We start from the raw sequence: 22,307 nt of genomic DNA on the forward strand, positions 1-22,307 counted from the left end.
AAGTTTATTTAAACCCCACTTCTTACCGCTCTATTTTCATATAAAAATCACCAAACAAAATAAGGTAAAATAAAAATAAAACCGGTTCCAATTTCGTCGTATCCAGAGATTACCCCAAAGTCCCTCTGTTTTGTTGCAGATCCAGATTTTCGGTTTCAACTCACAGCTTTACACAAATTTTTCGGAGGCGTTGCACAAAGCCCAGGGGATTGTCGTTGTCGCTCTACTTTTACAGGTAAGAACAGGATAGAACCCTTTTTTTTGTTAATTGCATGGATAATTTATTAGTTACGGCACCCTTTAGGGCAATTATTTATTGACCTATAATGCAAGATAAGCCATTAGAACTGAGAGTAGTAACAGATCTGCTAAATGCTAACGGAAATACTTAGAAAACTTATAATTAAATAACTAGGGGATCGTTGCTGTTGGGAGAACGAGAAACTGGCTAAGTAATGCCGCTACATTTCCGAAATGAGTAATTATTGTTAAAATGCTGCTGCCGAGTTACCACCTTGTTATAAGTTAGAGTCGAGGGTTGGTAGGTATTTTGCTAAGTTGTACTGTAAATTAATGAGCGAATTTCGGGTTGAAAAATGAAACGTCGCTACTAAGAAGAGGAATATGGGAAATTCCTTTAAGAAATGTTCATTTTTTTTAACGTTGATGTTTGTTCTGCTAAGCACCATTTTTGGTATTACATTTGGCACGCTTAAGGTTTAAATTAATAAAATATTGATTTTAGAAGTCATTTTTCAGTTTTACACTCGTAGACCAGTGAAAAATTATTCATGGTCTAAAAGCATTAATTTATTTCAGATGTTGATTATAACGTTTTCGACGTCCTTTTTTCAGGCCAAAAATGGGCATCAAAAATGCCATATCTCAGCTATCGTTAGGGCTACGACCTTGCGGATAGTCTCGTTGGATTTAGAACGATGAAACTAAGATAAAACCGTTGGAATTTTCTCGATAGCTCTTATAGAAGCCGAGATAGCGACCTTCAAAGTTTGGATTTTTTCATTTTTCGGGTATACCCCCCCGTATCGAATTTTTTCACCAAAAATTGATTTTTTTCGAAATTAAACTAAGTATACCAGCGTCTTATTAGGGTCATCCAGATTACGAAAACACCGGGTTATAACAGGATCCGAGCAGAACTAAGGGAATGAGAGCACTTTGAAAATCCTGAAAAAGTCGTTTTCGACGTCCGTTTTTGAGGCCAAAAATGGGCATCAAAAATGCCATATCTCAGCTATTAGCAGAGCTACGACCTTGCGGATGGTCTCGTTGGATTCAAAACGACGAAACTAAGAAAAAATCGTTGGAATTTTTCCGATAGCTCTCATAGAAGCGGAGAAATCGACCTTCAAAGTTTGGAATTTTTCATTTTTCGGGTATACCCCCCCGTATCGAATTTTTTCACCAAAAATTCATTTTTTTCGAAATCAAACTAAGTATACCAGCGTCTTATTTGGGTCACCTAGATTACGAAAACACCGGGTTATAACAGGATCCGAGCAGAACTAAGGGAATGAGAGTACTTTGAAATTTCTGAAAAAGTCGTTTTCGACGTCCGTTTTTGAGGCCAAAAATGGGCATCAAAAATGCCATATCTCAGCTACCGTAAAAGCTACGACCTTGCGGATAGTCTCGTTGGATTCAGAATGACGAAACTAAGACAAAACCGTTGGAATTTTCCCGCTAGCTCTCATAGAAGCCGAGATATCGACCTTCAAAGTTTGGGTTTTTTCATTTTTCGGGTATACCCCCCCGTATCGAATTTTTTCACCAAAAATTGATTTTTTTTTAAATCAAACTAAGTATACCAGCATCTTATTTGGGTCACCTAGATTACGAAAACACCGGGTTATAACAGGATCCGAGCAGAACTAAGGGAACGAGAGCACTTTGAAAATTCTGAAAAAGTCGTTTTCGACGTCCGTTTTTGAGGCCAAAAATGGGCATCAAAAATGCCATATCTCAGCTATTAGCAGAGCTACGACCTTGCGGATGGTCTCGTTGGATTCAAAACGACGAAACTAAGAAAAAATCGTTGGAATTTTTCCGATAGTTCTTATAGAAGCCGAGATATCGACCTTCAAAGTTTGGAATTTTTCATTTTTCGGGTATACCCCCCCGTATCGAATTTTTTCACCAAAAATTCATTTTTTTTGAAATCATTCAACTGCCTGGAATAAAAACAGAATTATTCATATTTATCTAAGCATATCTTAAACCAGTATATTAGAATTGTACTATTTATGTGCTTATCCTTTGTAATTTTAATACATCTACATGATCTATGCAGTTTGCAGAATCTAACTGGGTCCAACTAGGATTATTAATAACTGATTTAAGACCATATTCGCTTAATGTAATTAAGTATTCATTTTTAATATAGGAGTCTTTATTTATATCGATATTGATGTCACTGGTGTGCTTACTATTGTTATAATTGAAATTCCTTATAATAAAATAGGAAGTCAATGGTTAACTTAAAATGCTTCGGACATCCTCCACTAAATTTATTTAAAAGTTATTCATGCAACATGTTTCAGACATATAACATATCCATCATCAGGGATACAAATTGAAGATTTTCGTCAATACATATAAAAAGCTATAGTCTTTTATATGTAGCTAGAGTTAATAAAAAGCTACATATAAAAGACTATAGCTAGGTTATTAATGCATATAAGAAGTTTTCCAAGGTTTTGGTAAATACTAGGGATATTTAAGATTGCAGTTCTCCAACTTAAATGTTGCAATTAGGACATCATCTCAGCACTCTTTTATTAGAGAAATCTGTAGTTTTTATAGCCTTATATTTAAAAAAAACGATAATTTCCATAATACGAAAACGGTAAGTTCTATATTAAAAAAGGGAATTCGGGTAGCGCATCAAATAATAAAAGTCCAATTATAATAAAGTGTAGTAGTAGCGGGGGCGGCAATTTACATGACGAGACTTCTTGCTTCGCGGAACTTCACCGAACTGTCGTTCAATTTGCATAAGAAAAGGAAGATTTCCTGTTTCACTCGGAGACAGTCACTTAGGTATAACGGCTCTCTTGTTGCTCCCGAGAACTTCACTTAATTTACAAGTTAATTTTTCGGAGTTTAGAGTTTTCCTTTTTGTGATGCCACATATACATTTTGTTGAATAAGGGAAGTTTTGGTGTCTCTCCTATCCGATCTGAATAAATTTTAATTATCAGTATACACAATCATGGATATATTCCTGAAAAAGGATTAATTTTTTATTTTATCGTAATATTTTTGAAATTCTTCCAGGTATTCCTGCAATTTTTTAACCGTTTTTGCAAATACGTCCAAGCGTTCATGAATTATTTAATTATTTTTTTCATTTATTATTTACGTGGAAATATCAATGAATTTTGGTGATCAAGTGCCTGGAATAAAAACAGAATTATTCCAGGCCATTGAGGCTTATGTGCTATTTGAGTAGAAGTATCAGGGAATTCAAGATTTTTAATTTTCACTATATACAACCATAAGTACATAAATCAGTATGTAATAGTTTTCGGAAAAAAAAAGGAGTTGCACATCATTACATAAATATTCAGTTTTCTTGACCAATTTTTAAAATTCTTCCAGGGATTCCTAAATTTTTTTAGCCAATTTTCCAAATACGACCAGGAATTAATAGGATACTTATTAAATGATTAAAATATTTTTTCTCTTTTAATATTCACGTGGGGTTATCAGGAAATTTAGGTGATCAACTACCTGGAATAAAAATTGAATTATTCCAGGCATTTGAAGTTAATTTCTTTTTTGGGTAGGAATATCAGGGAATTAAAGTGATCAAATGCCTGGAATAAAAACAGAATTATTCCAGGCATTTCAGATTCATGTGTTATTTAAGTAAGAATATCAGGAAATTCAGGTAATCAACTGTCAGGAATAAAACCAGAATTATTCCAGGCATTTGAGGTTCATGTGTTATTTAAGTGGGAATGTCAGGGAATTTTGGTTAATTGCCTGGAATAAAAACAGACTTTTTCCAGGCATTTAAAATTAATTATTCCAGTCAGTTGAGGCATGACTTCAATTAAATTGTCTGACATTTTAGAAAATCTACAATTCAACAGCCTAGAATTACAAAATAATTTTATCTAAGGTGTCAGCTTTAAATTAATTAATTAAATATTTCAAGGGTAATTAAAATTAAATTTTAACTAGAGGGCCTGGAATTAAAAAAAAAATCTACAACTCAAGTGCTTGGAATTATAAAATAATTTAATTTAAACGTTATTTAAAAACTAATTAATTAATTCTTCCAGGCAGTTAAGGCATGACTTCAAGTAAAGTGTCTGAAATATTAGAAAACTATAGGTTAACTACCTAGAATTAAAAAATTATGTTAACTTAGGTGTCAGCTCAAAAATAATTAATTAATTATTTTAGAGGTTATTACGGTAAAATTTTAATTAAAATTCCTGAAATTAAAAAAAAAATTATAAGTCAACTGCCCAAAATTATAAAATAAATTAATTAAAACGTTATTTAAAAACTAATTAATTAATTATTCCAGGCAGTTGAGACATGACTTTAATTAAAATGTCTGACATTTTAGAAAATCTACAGGTTAACAGCCTAGAATTACAAAATAATTTTAACTAAGATGTCAGCTTTAAATTAATTAATTAAATATTTCAAGGGTAATTAAAATTAAGTTTTAACTAGAGTGCCTGAATTTATAAAATATTTTAATTTAAACGTTATTTAAGAAATAATTAATTAATTATTCCAGGCAGTTGAGGCATGACTTCAATTAAAGTGTCTGACATTTTAGAAAATCTACAGGTTAACTACCTAGAATTAAAAAATTATGTTAACATAGGTGTTAGCTTTAAAATTTTTAATTAATTATTTGAGAGGTAATTGAGGTAAAATTTTAATTAGAGTTCCTAAAATTAAAAAAAAATCTACAACTCAACTGCCTGGAATTGTTAAATATATTTAATTTAAACGTTATTTAAAAACTAATTAATTAATTATTCCAGGCAGTTGAGACATGACTTTAATTAAAATGTCTGACATTTTAGAAATTCTTCAGGTTAACTACCTAGAATTGAAAAAAATATGTTAACGTAGGTGTCAGCTCTAAATTAATTAATTAAATATTTCAAGAGTATTTAAAATTAAATTTTAACTAGAGGGCCTGGAATTAAAAAAAAATCAAGTTAACTGCCTGGAATTGTAGAATATATTTAATTTAGACGTTAATTTAAAACTAATTAATTAATTATTCCAGGCAGTTGAGGCATGACTTCAGGTGAAGTGTCTGAAATTTTAGAAAATCTACAGGTTAACTGCCTAAAATAAAAAATAAATTTAATTCAGGTGTTAGCTCTAAACTAATTAATTAATTAATTATTTCAGAGGTAATTGAGGTAAAATTTTAATTAGAGTGCCTGGAATTAAAAAAAAAATTTAAGTTAACTGCCTGGAATTGTAAAATATATTTAATTTCAACATTAATTAAAAACTAATTAATTAATTATTCCAGGCGGTTGAGGCATGACTTCAAGTAAAGTGTCTAAAATTTTAGAAAATCTACAGTTCAACTGCCAAGAATTAAAAAATAATGATAACTTAGGTGTCAGCTCTAATTATTTATTCCAGGAGTTGACGCATAATTCCAATTAAAGTATCTCACATTTAAAAAAATCTCCAACTGCCTAATTAATTAATTATTCCAGGCAGTTGAGCATGACTTTAAGTAAAGTGTCTGACATTTTAGAAAATGTACAGCTTAACTGCCTAGAATAAAAAAAATAATGTTAATTTAGGTGTTACCTTTAAATTAATTAATTCAATATTTTAAGGGTAATTGAAATAAAATTTTAATTAGAGTCCCTGGAGTTAGAAAAAAATTACAACTCAACTGCCTGGAATTGTAAAATATATTTAATTTAAACGTTATTTATAAACTAATTAATTAATTATTCCAGGCAGTTGAGGCATAACTTTAATTAAAGCGTTTGACATTTTAGAAAATCTATAAGTCAACTGCCTATTTTACAAAATATAGTTAATTCAAATGTCAGCTCTAAATTAATTAATTAAATATTTCAAGGGTAATTGAAATAAAATTTTAACTAGAGTGCTTGGAATTTAAAAAAATCTACAATTCAACTAGGTATCTGGAATTATAAAATAATTTAATTAAAACGTAATTTAAAAACTAATTAATTAATTATACCAGGTAGTTGACGCATAATTCCAATTAAAGTATCTCACACTTTAAACAATCTACAGTTCAACAGCATAGAATTACAAAGCTCTGTTATCTCAGGTGTCAGGTCTAAATTTATTACTTAAATATTTCAAGGGTAATTAAAATAAAATTTTAACTGGAGTGCCTGGAATTAAAAAAAAATTACAATTCAATTGCCTGTAATTATAAAATAATTTAATTTAAATGTTATTTAAAAACTAATTAATTAATTATTCCAGGCAGTTGAGGCATAACATCAATTAAAGCGTCTAACAAAAATTTAGAAAATCTACAGGTTAACTGCCTAGAATTAAAAAAATAATGTTAACTTAGGTGTTAGCTCTAAGTTAATTAATTAAATATTTCAAGGGTAATTAAAATAAAATTTTAACTAGAGTGCCTGGAATTATAAAATATTTTAATTTAAACGTTATTTAAGAAATAATGAATTAATTATTCCAGGCAGTTGAGGCATGACTTCAAGTAAAGTGTTTGAAATTTTAGAAAATCTACAGGTTAACTATCTAGAATTAAAAAATTACGTTAATTTAGGTGTCACCTTTAAATTAATCAATTGAATCTTTCAAGGATAATTGAAATAAAATTTTAATTAGAGTGCCTGTAATTAAAAAAAAATTACAACTCAACTGCCTAGACTTAAAAAATTATTTAATTTAAATGTTAATTAAAGCCTAATTAATTAATTATTTCAGGCAGTTGACTCGCAATTTTAATTAAAGTATCTCACATTTAAAAAATCTACAGTTCAACAGCTTAGAATTACAATGTACGGTTAACTCAGGTGTCAGCTCTAAATTAATTAATTAATTAGTTTAGAAGTTATTGCGGTAAAATTTTAATTAGAGTGCCTGAAATTAAAAATAATTTACAACTCAACTGCCTGGAATCGTAAAATTATTTAATTAAAACGTAATTTAAAAACTAATTAATTAACTAACTACTAAATTAATTAAGAGCTTTCTGAGAATAAATAAAAAGAAGAAAATCATTGTTGAAACAAATGCTTTTATTCCCATAAAGAAAATAATATTTTTTAATAGTTTAGGGCTGTAGGAACACTAAAATCATTAATTTGATACATATTTTTCAATTTATAACCTGTTGACCAATAAAACATTTTTTTAAATTAAATCGTCGTACTTAATTAAAATTGACGTCAAACCCATTGATTTAATAAATATTTAATAAATAAAGGAAAGAAATACTTAACGGTTTTGGCTAAAAAAAGCCTAAAAACCATTGATTTGATAAATATCGTTTCATTTACAAGCTGTTGAAGAAATATATACATGCATATAATATTTTTTTAATTAATATCAATCTTAAAATCACCGTTGAGATAAATGTTTTTGATTCTATAAAGAGAGAATACTTTCCTAGTTGACATCCTTAATTAATATTCCAAATACGTTAATAATTATTATTCAGAGCGATGTAGGACATGAATTTGCAAACAAAAGATGTAGCAGTTAAAGTACTGTAACTCCGGACTACTTGAAGGTAGAATTTTGGTAGTACCATCAATAGATAGGACAAGGATAGCGCTATAAGCAAGTATAATTATTATTTTTTTAAAGTGTTTCATGAAACAGTAATGAATTTTTAAAACATGTTAAGAGTGTTGTAGGACAAGAGCTTCCAAAATGAAAATTCAACTTGCTTAGCTCGAATACTGAAAAAACAAAATTGATGGCTTTTTCTCTGTACTTACACAGGCAACCAGATTGTGACAATTTATTGTTGTAATAATTAAATTAACTGTAGTTGCAACCCAAAAATAACTGAACTTAAAACAGGTATACAATACCTTAGACTAAAAATTTCATTAAAAAAATTTCTATTTTTAACACGTTTTACTCAATAACCGAGGGTTTAAAAACCAACCCTCAATCCGCTATTTTTAAAGAAGCGTAATACCCTAGTTTAACGCGCTCATTTTTTTCCAGCTAGAAAACACCCCAAAAAGCACATTAAACCGATCGGAATTTCACTCGATGTGCCTACGGTCAAAATACGTGACATTTTTCAGTTTAACCGAAATCGTTTTATGAAAAAAAAAATAAAAAAATCGCTAGGGAGCGATTTGATGTAAAAAATTAATTATGCTAGTTTTGTTTAGTTTCCACCACTGTATAGTTAAAAAAAAAAAAACAACTTTACTTTTCCTTATTTACCGGAAGTTAATAGGGAGTTAAGCAAACAATAAAAAGCAGTTAAATTATCCAAAAGGTAATAAATTTCAAGTAAGCGAAAGTAAACAGTTTCAACCGACGTTTTAGCCCGGTTTTATCGAGTATATATGGAGAAGCACCTGCATCGAAAATTACAAGTTCTGTTTAAAGGCATTAATACCGTGTGCTTTAGGGCCTATTTTAATGGCATATATTGACTTTCGATCTATATACGATCTCACAGGAAAATGTTATTAAAAATGCCTTATTAAAATATAAACAGATAATTTAGAGAAATTCTATTGGAAAACTAGAGAGAAAGAAAACACGATAAGTAAACCCTTTGATTATCCAATTTTTTGTCCCTTAAAAGTTTCCTTATAGTACCGAAGTTGTTTTAGCTAAAGTTTAACACTTCCCGTTGGTTGCACTTACTAATTAAGTAAAATTTAATTAGTTAAACGCTTTTGCCTAATTAAAAGGAGTTTTTGCGTTTTTTTTTTTGGTGCATTAGATCGATTTAATTAAACATTAAAGCTTACTCATTTTTTTAAGGTTGATTTATTATTAAAAATAAAACAGTGAATTATGTTTTTAATTAAAGTTGTTTTTTTTTTAATTTTCCAGTTGGGTGATTTATCGAATCCGGAGCTCAGGATATTAACGGATCAGCTGGATAAAATTAGATATGGAGGTAAGGGAGTTTTTTTATTGTGTCCAGGATGAATGTTTGAATAATATAGTGAGAAATTTTTGTAGGTCGTAGATTTTTTTGGAATGTGTCGATTATAATTTTTTTATAAATTATATAAACTAACAAAAATGCAAAATTTTAAAATAAATACCCCCAGTCTCTAGTATGTGTGAATTTACGTAAGTTTTGTAATCTTTATTTCTGTTTTAAATATTAGATATATCTTGTATCATTTTATATGTTGTTTTTTTAATATGTTCATTTATATAATTTATGTATTTTCAAAAACAATTTGATATTTTTATTCAGAGGGATGTGGGACAAGAGATTCGAAATAAAAAGTGTACTACTTAAAGTACTGTAACTTCTGACTACTTTAAGTGTTCGAATCTAATATTCAACAATAATTATTTTTATCTAGCTTAAATAAACAGTCTTTATGGTGGCATCGGGATTTCAAAATATAACCATTAAGAACAAATTTATGGGTTCGGGGACTTTTATCGAGATACCGCAGCTTAAGCACTTTTTTTATAATTTTATAACACTATATGGATTATGTGGTTTTTCGTTCGTATTTAGTCTGTAAGTTTATAAGGTTGAAATAACATCTTAATTTCTAACAGTTCTTATAATATTCGGTTAATAAATCATTATACAATATATTTTTTTGTGCCTTTTATTATCTTCTAACTCGAACAGGTTATGGGTCCAGGTACGTCGCGTTAGCTCACCCATATAAAGATAATAAAAAGTGTACAATCGCAATTAGTATTCGTGTTTTGTGGAAAGCCGGAATAATAGCGGAAAGTGCAAAGCATAACGTCGAAAAATTAAATGGTCAGAACTATCAGTATTGGAGTTATTTAGTAAAAAGGTTGCTTATCAATGCTGACTTATGGGGAGTAGTTTCGAGTGTATTACCAGCAGAAGAAAGTCGAGACACTACCCGGAAAAAACAAAATGATAAGATGTCAACTATAATAGCCTTACTTGTCGACGTTAGTCAATTAGTGCATATCAGAAATAAAGAATATGCATGTGATGCGTGGGAAGCACTAAAGGAATATCACCAGAAGCTTAGATCCCTACGTTCAGAGCAGCTCCAATACTGTGCAGCCCTATACTGACAAGACAATTTACACAGGTACAACAGCAATTAAAATTATAGACATACCTTTAAATATTCCTTTTCTAGAGCTTCCACAATTGCAGCACAGCACTCAGGAACAATCCTTGCGATCGTACATACAGGGATTCGATACAAATACATAAGAGAATGGTAGGAATCACCTGCAATAATTAAAATTGTACTTTTTTCTTTGTGATTATAATTACTTTTCATGAAAATAAAAATATTTTGTTGTAAAATATAATATTTATTTTAGTATATATATTTAGCTTTCTAAGTAATTACCTGTGGCTAAAAAGCGAAGTGTCAAAGACATTAATTAATTAAAAACTAATTAATTAATTATTCCAGGCAGTTGAGACATGACTTTAATTAAAATGTCTGACATTTTAGAAAATCTACAGGTTGACTACCTAGAATAAAAAAATTATGTTAACGTAGGTGTAAGCTTTAAATTAATTAATTAATTATTTGAGAGGTAGTTGAAATAAAATTTTAATTAGAGTGCCTGGAATTAAAAAAAAAATTACAACTCAACTGCCTGGAATTGTAAAATATATTTAGTTTGCACGTTATTTAAGACCAAATTAATTAATTATTCCAGGCAGTTGAGGCATGACTTCAATTAAAATATCTGACATTTTAAAAAATTTACGGGTCAACTTTCTAGAATTAAAAAATAATGTTAACTTAGGTGTCAGCTTTAAATTGTTTAATTTATTATTTCAGAGGTAGTTGAGGTAAAATTTTAATTACAGTTCCTGAAATTAAAAAAAAAATCTACAACTCAACTGCCTGGAATTGCAACATAATTTAATTTAAACGTTAATTTAAAATAAATTAATTAAATATCTCAAGGGTATTTGAAATAAAATTTTAATTAGAGTCCGTGGAATTAAAAAAAAAATTACAACTCAACTGCCTGGAATTGTAAAATGTATTTAATTTACACATTATTTATAAACTAATTAATTAATTAGTCCAGGCAGTTGAGGCAGGACTTTAATTAAAGTGTTAATATATAGTCACAAAATATAGTGAATTCAAGTGTCAGCTCTAAACTAATTAATTAAATATTTCAAGGGTAATTCAAATAAAATTTTAATTAAAATGTCTGAAATAAAAAAAAAAATCTACAACTAAACTGCCTAAACTTAAAAAATTATTTAATATTAATGTTAACTAAAACCTAATTAATTAAATATTCCAGGCAGTTGACGCATGAATTCAATTAAGGTATCTGACATTTTAGAAAATTTACAGTTCAACGGCCTAGAATTACAAAGTACTGTTAACTCAGATGTCAATTAATGAATTAAATATTTCAAGGGTTATTAAAATATAATTTTAATTAGAGTTCCTGGAATTAAAGAAAATCTGCAACTCAAGTGCCTATAAGTGTAAAAAATTTTTATTTAACCGTTATTTAAAAAATAATTAATTATTCCAGGTAGTTGAGGCATAATTTTAATTAAAAAGTCTGACATTTTAAAAAATCTACAGTTCAACAGTATAGAATTACAATTTTACAATTTTGTTGTAAAATATAATATTTATTTTAGTATATATATTTAGCTTTCTAAGTAATTACCTGTGGCTAAAAAGCGAAGTGTCAAAGACATTAATTAATTAAAAACTAATTAATTAATTATTCCAGGCAGTTGAGGCATGACTTCAGGTGAAGTGTCTAACAAAAATTTAGAAAATCTACAGGTTAATTGCGTAAAGTTATAAAAATAACGTTAACTTAGGTGTTAGCTCTAAGTTAATTAATTAAATATTTCAAGGGTAATTAAAATAAAATTTCAACTAGAGTGCCTGAAATTATAAAATATTATAATTTAAACGTTATTTAAAAACTAATTAATTAATTATTCCAGGCAGTTGAGACATGACTTTAATTAAAATGTCTGACATTTTAGAAAATCTACAGGTTGACTACCTAGAATAAAAAAATTATGTTAACGTAGGTGTAAGCTTTAAATTAATTAATTAATTATTTGAGAGGTAGTTGAAATAAAATTTTAATTACAGTTCCTGAAATTAAAAAAAATTTACAACTCAACTGCCTGGAATTGTAAAATATATTTAGTTTGCACGTTATTTAAGACCTAATTAATTAATTATTCCAGGCAGTTGAGGCATGACTTCAATTAAAATATCTGACATTTTAAAAAATTTACGGGTCAACTTTCTAGAATTAAAAAATAATGTTAACTTAGGTGTCAGCTTTAAATTGTTTAATTTATTATTTCAGAGGTAGTTGAGGTAAAATTTTAATTACAGTTCCTGAAATTAAAAAAAAATCTACAACTCAACTGCCTGGAATTGCAACATAATTTAATTTAAACGTTAATTTAAAATAAATTAATTAAATATCTCAAGGGTATTTGAAATAAAATTTTAATTAGAGTCCGTGGAATTAAAAAAAAACTGCCTGGAATTGTAAAATATATTTAATTTACACATTATTTATAAACTAATTAATTAATTATTAACACAAAATATAGTGAATTCAAGTGTCAGCTCTAAATTAATTAATTAAATATTTCAAGGGTAATTCAAATAAAATTTTAATTAAAATGTCTGAAATAAAAAAAAAATCTACAACTGAACTGCCTAAACTTAAAAAATTATTTAATATAAATGTTAACTAAAACCTAATTAATTAAATATTCCAGGCAGTTGACGCATGAATTCAATTAAGGTATCTGACATTTTAGAAAATTCACAGTTCAACGGCCTAGAATTACAAAGTACTGTTAACTCAGATGTCAATTAATGAATTAAATATTTCAAGGGTTATTAAAATATAATTTTAATTAGAGTTTATGGAATTAAAGAAAATCTGCAACTCAAGTGCCTATAAGTGTAAAAAATTTTTATTTAACCGTTATTAAAAAAATAATTAATTATTCTAGGTAGTTGAGGCATAATTTCAATTAAAATGTCTGACATTTTAAAAAATCTACAGTTCAACAGTATAGAATTACAATTTTACAATTTTGTTGTAAAATATAATATTTATTTTAGTATATATATTTAGCTTTCTAAGTAATTACCTGTGGCTAAAAAGCGAAGTGTCAAAGACATTAATTAATTAAAAACTAATTAATTAATTATTCCAGGCAGTTGAGGCATGACTTCAGGTGAAGTGTCTAACAAAAATTTAGAAAATCTACAGGTTAACTGCGTAAAGTTATAAAAATAACGTTAACTTAGGTGTTAGCTCTAAGTTAATTAATTAAATATTTCAAGGGTAATTAAAATAAAATTTCAACTAGAGTGCCTGAAATTATAAAATATTTTAATTTAAACGTTATTTAAAAACTAATTAATTAATTATTCCAGGCAGTTGAGACATGACTTTAATTAAAATGTCTGACATTTTAGAAAATCTACAGGTTGACTACCTAGAATAAAAAAATTATGTTAACGTAGGTGTAAGCTTTAAACTAATTAATTAATTATTTGAGAGGTAGTTGAAATAAAATTTTAATTAGAGTGCCTGGAATTAAAAAAAAAATTACAACTCAACTGCCTGGAATTGTAAAATATATTTAGTTTGCACGTTATTTAAGACCTAATTAATTAATTATTCCAGGCAGTTGAGGCATGACTTCAATTAAAATATCTGACATTTTAAAAAATTTACAGGTCAACTTTCTAGAATTAAAAAGCAATTTTAACTTAGGTGTCAGCTTTAAATTGTTTAATTTATTATTTCAGAGGTAGTTGAGGTAAAATTTTAATTACAGTTCCTGAAATTAAAAAAAAATCTACAACTCAACTGCCTGGAATTGCAACATAATTTAATTTAAACGTTAATTTAAAATAAATTAATTAAATATCTCAAGGGTATTTGAAATAAAATTTTAATTAGAGTCCGTGGAATTAAAAAAAAAATTACAACTCAACTGCCTGGAATTGTAAAATGTATTTAATTTACACATTATTTATAAACTAATTAATTAATTAGTCCAGGCAGTTGAGGCAGGACTTTAATTAAAGTGTTAATATATAGTCACAAAATATAGTGAATTCAAGTGTCAGCTCTAAACTAATTAATTAAATATTTCAAGGGTAATTCAAATAAAATTTTAATTAAAATGTCTGAAATAAAAAAAAAAATCTACAACTAAACTGCCTAAACTTAAAAAATTATTTAATATAAATGTTAACTAAAACCTAATTAATTAAATATTCCAAGCAGTTGACGCATGAATTCAATTAAGGTATCTGACATTTTAGAAAATTTACAGTTCAACGGCCTAGAATTACAAAGTACTGTTAACTCAGATGTCAATTAATGAATTAAATATTTCAAGGGTTATTAAAATATAATTTTAATTAGAGTTTATGGAATTAAAGAAAATCTGCAACTCAAGTGCCTATAAGTGTAAAAAATTTTTATTTAACCGTTATTTAAAAAATAATTAATTATTCCAGGTAGTTGAGGCATAATTTCAATTAAAATGTCTGACATTTTAAAAAATCTACAGTTCAACAGTATAGAATTACAATTTTACAATTTTGTTGTAAAATATAATATTTATTTTAGTATATATATTTAGCTTTCTAAGTAATTACCTGTGGATAAAAAGCGAAGTGTCAAAGACAGGCGTTCTTCTGGTCTAATGGCCTGTTGCATTTTTGTATCTTTTCCTGCACCAAACCAAGCAAAAAATCGAACTCTTTTGCAGACATTCGTAGAAAGTTTTTCAACTGTTGTGGGTCTTCCATTCTTAACTCATTAAGTAACTTCTCATGTAATCCTAAAGTAGCTCTACGCTGAATCCATTTTCTTACCCAAATTTTTCTTTTATTTTTTTCCTTTTTCTCTTTTATCACAACCGCAGCAGCTATTTGCCGAGATGACATATTTACAAAACTAGTGTACACGTTTCACTTAAAGAAATACAGCAAGTAAAGCTTGCTGAGTAACTTGCCCAAATAAATTTGAAAATAATTGAAATAAAGTGTAGACACTCCAGCAAGTTACTTGGTAAAGAACTATCGCAAGTTAATTGCATGTGGACACGAGGCTTAAGGGTAACAAAAATAATGGTACTGCAAGCACAGAAGTAAAGCAGTGTTATTTTTGTAACAGGAAAGGCCATTTTAAACGAGATTGTTTTAAGTACAAAGGGTTTAAAAAGGAAAAGGCCAATAAGGTCCCTGAAAGTAATACTGATGATGCATGTTTTATGGTTAATGATAGCTCAAATGACGAAAAAAGGAATTTGGCTTCGTGGTATGTGGACTCGGGAGCTTCGAGCCACATGGTAAACTACAAACGATTTTATACCCAATTTGACGGTAGCAGAAAGGGCGTTGTGAGGTTAGAGGAGAAAGGGCAGCACTCCGAGGTTCAGGGTATAGGAACAGGACTCATTAAGTGTGCGACTGGTGCCGGAGTGGAAAATTTAAAAAATTTTAAAATTTTTTTATGCTTTTATTTATTTATTTAGCAGTTTATTTTCAACAGGTAAGGCCCAGTTACAGGAAAATCTACAATTAATATTTTAAAAGTGTAAACAAGTATTAAATTACTATAAATTAAATAACAAAAAGAAAGAAAACTTAAATTACTATAGTAACATCATCTATATATCAAAATTAAAGGAGATGTAAATTAACATTAGAATGAATAAAGAAAAGGATTCATGGGACAAGGGAAAAAAGGAAGAGAAAAGGAATTATGGTAACTATTGGTTTGTCAAAGACAAAACAAGATCCTTTATGGAGCATACGAATATATCACAAGTTCATGATACTAAATTAAAAATTCTGCACATTTGATATACGGGATCCTGAAACCTAATGTTAGTTCTGGCGCGATCTAAAGCAAAAGTGATATTTGCTCTAGAAGCAAATCGTGGTACATGAAATAGAATATCGTTCAAGAGAGGAGGAGAATTTATTTGATTATTGACCAACTTCCATAAGAATGGCCAGAGATTGCAGAATAAATCTACCTAACATCAGATCATGATCATGTCCCCTAACAGGATATATTCCATCCTCACGAAACATCAGAAACTTTAAAACCCTTCTCTGAACACTCTCGTACCAAGGAACCGTATTCCAGTCTTGATCAAACAAAGGAAAAGTACAATAGTTTTATTGAGTTTGAGTTGTTAAAGAGTCGGCTATTTCGAATGACAAAACCCAGAAGTTTCAACGAGGAGGTCATTGTCTGTTCAATATGTGGCACAAATGTGAGCCTATCGTCGAATACAACCCCTAGATCTTTAATAGAAGTACTTCTACAGAGGATTTGATTGTCTATATGGTAATTAAACAAAACAGGATCCTTGGTTCCGTGAAAGGAGATCACACAGCATTTCGAGATGTTAAGACTGCACCACCCCCTAATTAGATCCAAGTTACTTTGTAAGAACAAGCAGTCCAAGATACTATTGATACACCAGAATATTTTCAGATCATTAGCATAAGCTAGTCTAAGGCAGAAAATCAATTCTATAAGATCATTACTATAAAAGATAAAAAGAAGTGGGCCGAGATTGGATCCCTGTGGGACCCCAGAACTTGAAACAAAGGTATTAGATCTGCAACCTTCCACCTCAACAAACTGTAGATGGTCAATAAGGTATGACAAAAGCAACGAAATTAGCCTTTCTGAGAAGTTGAATTGCTTGTTCAATTTTTCCAGCATTATTTGATCGAAAGCCTTACTGAAATCAGTATACACCACATCAACGTGACTTTTTTTATCGAGGGCTGAAGAAATAAAATGAGTCACATTACAGAGGTTAGTGATGCACGACCTTTTAGGAATAAAACCGTGCTGATCTATAGAGAGTAGTGATTGAACTTGGGGAAGAATTCTGTTATAAACAATAGTTTCAAAAGGAGATAGGTCGGTAGTTGTCGATTCTGTTTATATCGTCTTTTTTTGTGAATTGGTATTACTTTAGCACATTTCCAGACGCCTGGACATTTTCCAGTTTTCAAAATAAGGTTAAAAATATGACATAAAGGCTGACAAAGGACAAACATGCAGTCTTTAGCCACAAAACTTGGGACACCATCTGGACCGGCTGTCAACTTATTTTTTAGCCTCCGACTAGCAGCAATAATTTCCTCAGTGGTAATTGATGGAAGAATGTCAATGAGGTCTGAGGAATTAGAAGGAGGATAGGTTTCTACGAGGTCGATTGGATCTTTATAGGCATTCTGAAAAAGTTTGGCAAAAGCTGGCACAATATTTTTGGTTCCTTGAAAAGAATTACCATTGGCATCGCACATGATAGACGGAAGTGAAGAGTGACCTTTCTTAGCTCTAACGAAAGACCAAAACGATGAGGGATCAGTGACAATGTTCTCCTCGGCAATAGGCCTCACGGGCTTGAGATTTTACTGTCTAACGAAGCCTATTGTATCAGGAAAGATTAAATTCAGTTGGAGAGGATCTATAATCACGATATGCTTTTTCCTTCTTAAAGATATTAGAAATGATTTGTTTTGAAAACCATACTGGAAATCGCCGTCGTCTTCGTTGTTTTAAAGGTGCTGAAGCAGCAAAAGCTGAATCAAGTCTTTTGTAACGTTCCGTGCAAGCGCTGTCAATGTTTTGTATGTGCCGCGATTCGTGCTATCTGTGAAAAAGCTAACAAGTGCAGGATATGATGTGCAGTTCGATAAAAATCAGTGCAAAATCGCTTTACGCGGAAAAGTGATGCCATCACCCGACTTATACAAGCTTTCGACTGTGGACCATGCACTGAGTGTTTTTGAGCATTCCAGTGATCGTCAGCATACATGATGGCATCGACGGTTTGGACACAGGGACATGGATGCAGTTAAACACTTAATGGAAAGGAAAATGGCAATTTAGATTAATATTAAGGATTATAGGATTAGGTTAAACTTGTGACTGCTGTGTAAAAGGTAACATTATTCGTAAGAGTTTCCCGAAATTTTCTCAAATCAATACATTTAATATTCTTGACTTAATATACATACAGATGTTTGCGGTCCCATGAAGACTGTTACTCCAGGGGGTAAAAATAACACTAATTGATGACTTTTCAAGGTATGCAGCTATATATATATTAAATCATAAAAATGAAACTGTAAAATGTATAAAAGAGTTTATAGAATTTACGAGTAACCAGTTAGGCAGGGTTCCGAAAGTAATTAGGTCAGACAGGGGTGGCGGGGTACTCTCCAGAACAAAATAGGGTTGCAGAGAGACAAAATAAGTCGCTAGTCGAGATGGCTAGGTGCATGCTAATCGATGCGTATTTATCAAAGAAATATTGGGGGGAAGCAATAGTGACAGCCAACTATTTGCCAAATCGCCTACTTACGAAGTCAAAAAAATTGTTTTTTTTTAAATGGTGAAAACTAGTCCCACTCTGATAGCCATAATTCAGCTGCATCGCTGACTTTGGCAAAGCGGTTTACGGCCAGTTATAGCGAAAGGATAAAGCTAGACGTCAGTATACTCGGCTTCATCCAACTAGTTGAGAAACAAAAAATATGGCAATCAGAAGTTGACCTATTTTTGTTCAAAACGAATTAATGATCATAATTCAAAGCGAAGCGGGACAAGAATTTTTAAATTGCAATAAAAAAGTGTTCCATTTGAATTACTGTTACGTAGTACCATCAATGGATTGGAAAAGGATAGATCTATAAGCACGTATAATTATCATTTTTATAAAATGTTCCGTTAAACAGCAATGAATTTTTAAAATAAGCTAATATGTTTATTAGGAGCGATGTGGGACAATAGTTTATAAATTAAAATAGGTGTATTAGTAAAAGTAGTGTTATTCCTGGTCAGTTTGAGATAGAATGTTGATGGTATTATCAATGGATAAGAGCAGGATAAGGATATAAGTGCGTAAAATTATGATTTTTTTTAAATGTTCCATTAAACAGTAATGAATTTTTCAATTAAGTGAATATTTATTATTTAGGGCGATGTGACACAAGAGATTTTAAATCAAAGGTGTATCAGTAAAATTACTGTAATTCCTGACCAATTTGAGATAGAATATTGAGAGTGCAATTAGTGGATAAGAAAAGGATAGAGCTATAACATTTAATTATCATTTTTATAAATGATTCCACTAAACAGTAAGGATTTTCCAATTAAAATATTATTTGTTATTCAGAGTGATGTGGGACAAGAGTTTCAAAATCAAACTACTAGCGATCGAATGTTGGTAGTAGTTGAAGACTTCATTTATGAATTACTTAAACTGCCTGGAATAATTATTCTATTAATTTCATGCAGTTGAATGGTTATTCTGGAAGGAATCAAAGACATTTCAGAAGAGTTAAGCTTGGAACTAATTGTTGATTCATCCTTAAAATTGTTGACTGAAAATGCTTATTGAAACGGTTATAAAATTTACTGTTTTAGTAGAACAACATTCAAAGTTTAATATTTAACCAAATTTCTAAAAGACACTTTTTATTAATAATTTTTTTTATTAGGAGATGAAGTGGAAGTAAAACGACTCTCCGTAAGGGGCCTTCTTCCAGACACAGACTATTATATGACCTACGACGGATCAACTACGATGCCAGCATGTCACGAGACCGTTACATGGATGATCCTAAACAAACCGATTTATATAACAAAACAACAAGTGAGTCATTTCAGTATTATGAGTAAATATAAATTTTAAGTTAAATCCGTGGACACTGCTAGGCAAAAGTGAACCGACTAACAAAGAATAATAGAGGGAGCTTCTTAGCCCACGCGTAAAATGAAAACTTCTAAATTAATTATATCGCGAATATAACCGTGGAGACATTAATAATGGTAATTTACGACTTTTCTCCCCCCCTCACCCTCTGCTCACCCTCGATCCTAATCTCACGTTTCTTTAGCTTTTGCACTTTAACAAATTGCCGTCGGCTTAGGTGGCCTTAAGCCTTAAGTATATTACACGTTATATTTTCGCTATGCTTTACTTTGTTGACAAAACCCCTAATCTAATTATATAGGGGGCGTGTTTCGCGATTAATATCGCTTAATTTTATCGCGTGACGTGTTTGTTATTAATCACTTTAATTGGTAGATTAAGAAATCGGTGAAGTTTGATTTTTTAATTCAGATCTTATATTTGACTTAATAAAGGCAGCGTGAGAATGTTAAAAATTCACCCCTGATTGGGAAAAATTATCTTTTTAAAAGTCGAGAACAGGGTTAATGAGGAAATTTGCTTTAAAGTGATAGGAGTTGGGAAAATCATTACTACAAAAGGGCTTCATCCATTTTCTCAATGAGCAACGAAAAAGTGACACAATAAAAAAGAAAAAAACAATTTAAAAAAAATATATATATACCAGAAAAATGTCGATAATAACTTTGTACAGGGATGGATTTAGTAAGAGAATTAGACATTTAGTTTGTCCCTATATTGTTTTACGGGGGGTTGTAAAAAAATTAAATAATGAAATTTCTGTGTGTTTTAAGTGACTTTTTAAATTAAAACACTTACTAATTAGACACTGATTTAACGAAATTTACACTTTTTTGGTATACATAAAAAATAGCAATTTTTTTTCAAATTCAGTATAAAATATTTAAAGTAAATAAAATCAAAATCATACAAAACATAAACTTAAAAATTAGAAATATCTGTAAAAATACATAAAATGATAAGTTAAGTAATATAATAAACGCATTTAAAATTTCAATAGTAATGGGTCTAAACAAACAAAGAAAAACAACCAAGTCACGGTCTCACAAGCATTTATTATCGACGACACGTGTTTCGCCCTATTAGAGTGTGCAAAAACGTGCCAAATAGGTTTTTTGTAAAATATACATTATGTATTTAATTAGCATATTAGTGGTTTACAAAAAAAATTATTAGTAATGAATAATGTAAGAATAATAAATTATACTTAGAACAAAGTTATAAAAATAAAACGAAAAGTAAGAATAGACTTTTTTAAAAATTGAAATTAAATATTAAAAAAGCGCTTGGACTATGACGCTATTCTTTATAATATATATCATACCTTTTATTTATATATTAAATAGTCCAAGCGGATTGGAAGTTATTGCAGTTCCATTTTTTTTATGCAATTATTTTCTATTTAAGAATACAGTTTGAAAAAGAAAAACTCTCGAATAGTGCCTGTTTTAATTCAGAAAGTCGTTAAAAATTTTCCAGGTAGAAAGTAGTTGTCAAAAAAATACACTTTTATGCTTACATGCTTTCTCTGTTTAATAAACCCACTTAAAAAGAGATGAATATAATAATAACTTGATTTTAGCCTATTATTTGCCAAAACGTTGATGATTTTGCAAAAATTCCTTAAACAACTTCTCGACCTTGAAATATTTATGAATTTTCATCCCTAAGAGTAAATGTAAAAGTAATTAAAGGAGGAGTAATTAAACTAATAATTAAAGTATAATCATTAGTTTAATTAATCCATGCATTGAAGCATAAAAACTCTTCAAAAAGGTCCAAAAATTAAACCAAAAAAAAATGCGCTTGGACTATAACGTAAGCTTCTTTGATGTAAAAATCCAAAGAAGCGTCAAAATAGATAATATAAAGGAGTGGAACTATAGCAATAGGTTTTTTGAAAATTATACAGGATGTATTTAATTAGCATATCAGTGGTTAACAAAAAAAAAATAGTAATGAATAATGTAAGAATAATAAATTATACTTAGAACAAAGTTATAAAAATAAAACGAAAAGTAAGAATAGAGTTTTTTAAAAATTGAAATTAAATTTTAAAAAAGCGCTTGGACTATGACGCTATTCCTTATAATATAGATCATAACTTTTATTTACATATTAAATAGTCCAAGCGCTTTTTTTTTATTTAATTGTTCTTCGAAGTTTTTTTAAAGAAAGTTACGTTATTTATTTGAATTTTATTTGCATAATTTCAATATAATTAATTATTGTGTTTAAATTTATTCTTGGTTATCATATACTCATATAAAACTTAGTCCATACACTTTCTAATTATTTATTGTTATTCACATTATTTAGTTAATTGATGGTAATTTAAGAGTTTATTCCA

General features: G+C 29.3%; 1 protein-coding gene across 3 annotated transcripts in view; it reads left to right on the forward strand.

Moving 5' to 3' along the window:
- The window catches only part of LOC126744515 (carbonic anhydrase-related protein 10), a 440,398-nt gene that overhangs the window by 359,476 nt on the left and 58,615 nt on the right, over window positions 1-22,307 (forward strand). For all 3 annotated transcript variants that reach the window (XM_050451949.1, XM_050451950.1, XM_050451951.1), the window contains 3 exons: window positions 140-235; window positions 9,070-9,136; window positions 19,743-19,897. In XM_050451949.1, the coding sequence (XP_050307906.1) occupies window positions 140-235; window positions 9,070-9,136; window positions 19,743-19,897 (318 nt within the window). The remainder of the gene's footprint in view (window positions 1-139; window positions 236-9,069; window positions 9,137-19,742; window positions 19,898-22,307) is intronic.

The sequence above is a fragment of the Anthonomus grandis genome, chromosome 14, assembly GCF_022605725.1.
Source record: "Anthonomus grandis grandis chromosome 14, icAntGran1.3, whole genome shotgun sequence".
In the NCBI taxonomy this organism is placed as follows: Eukaryota; Metazoa; Arthropoda; class Insecta; order Coleoptera; family Curculionidae; genus Anthonomus; species Anthonomus grandis.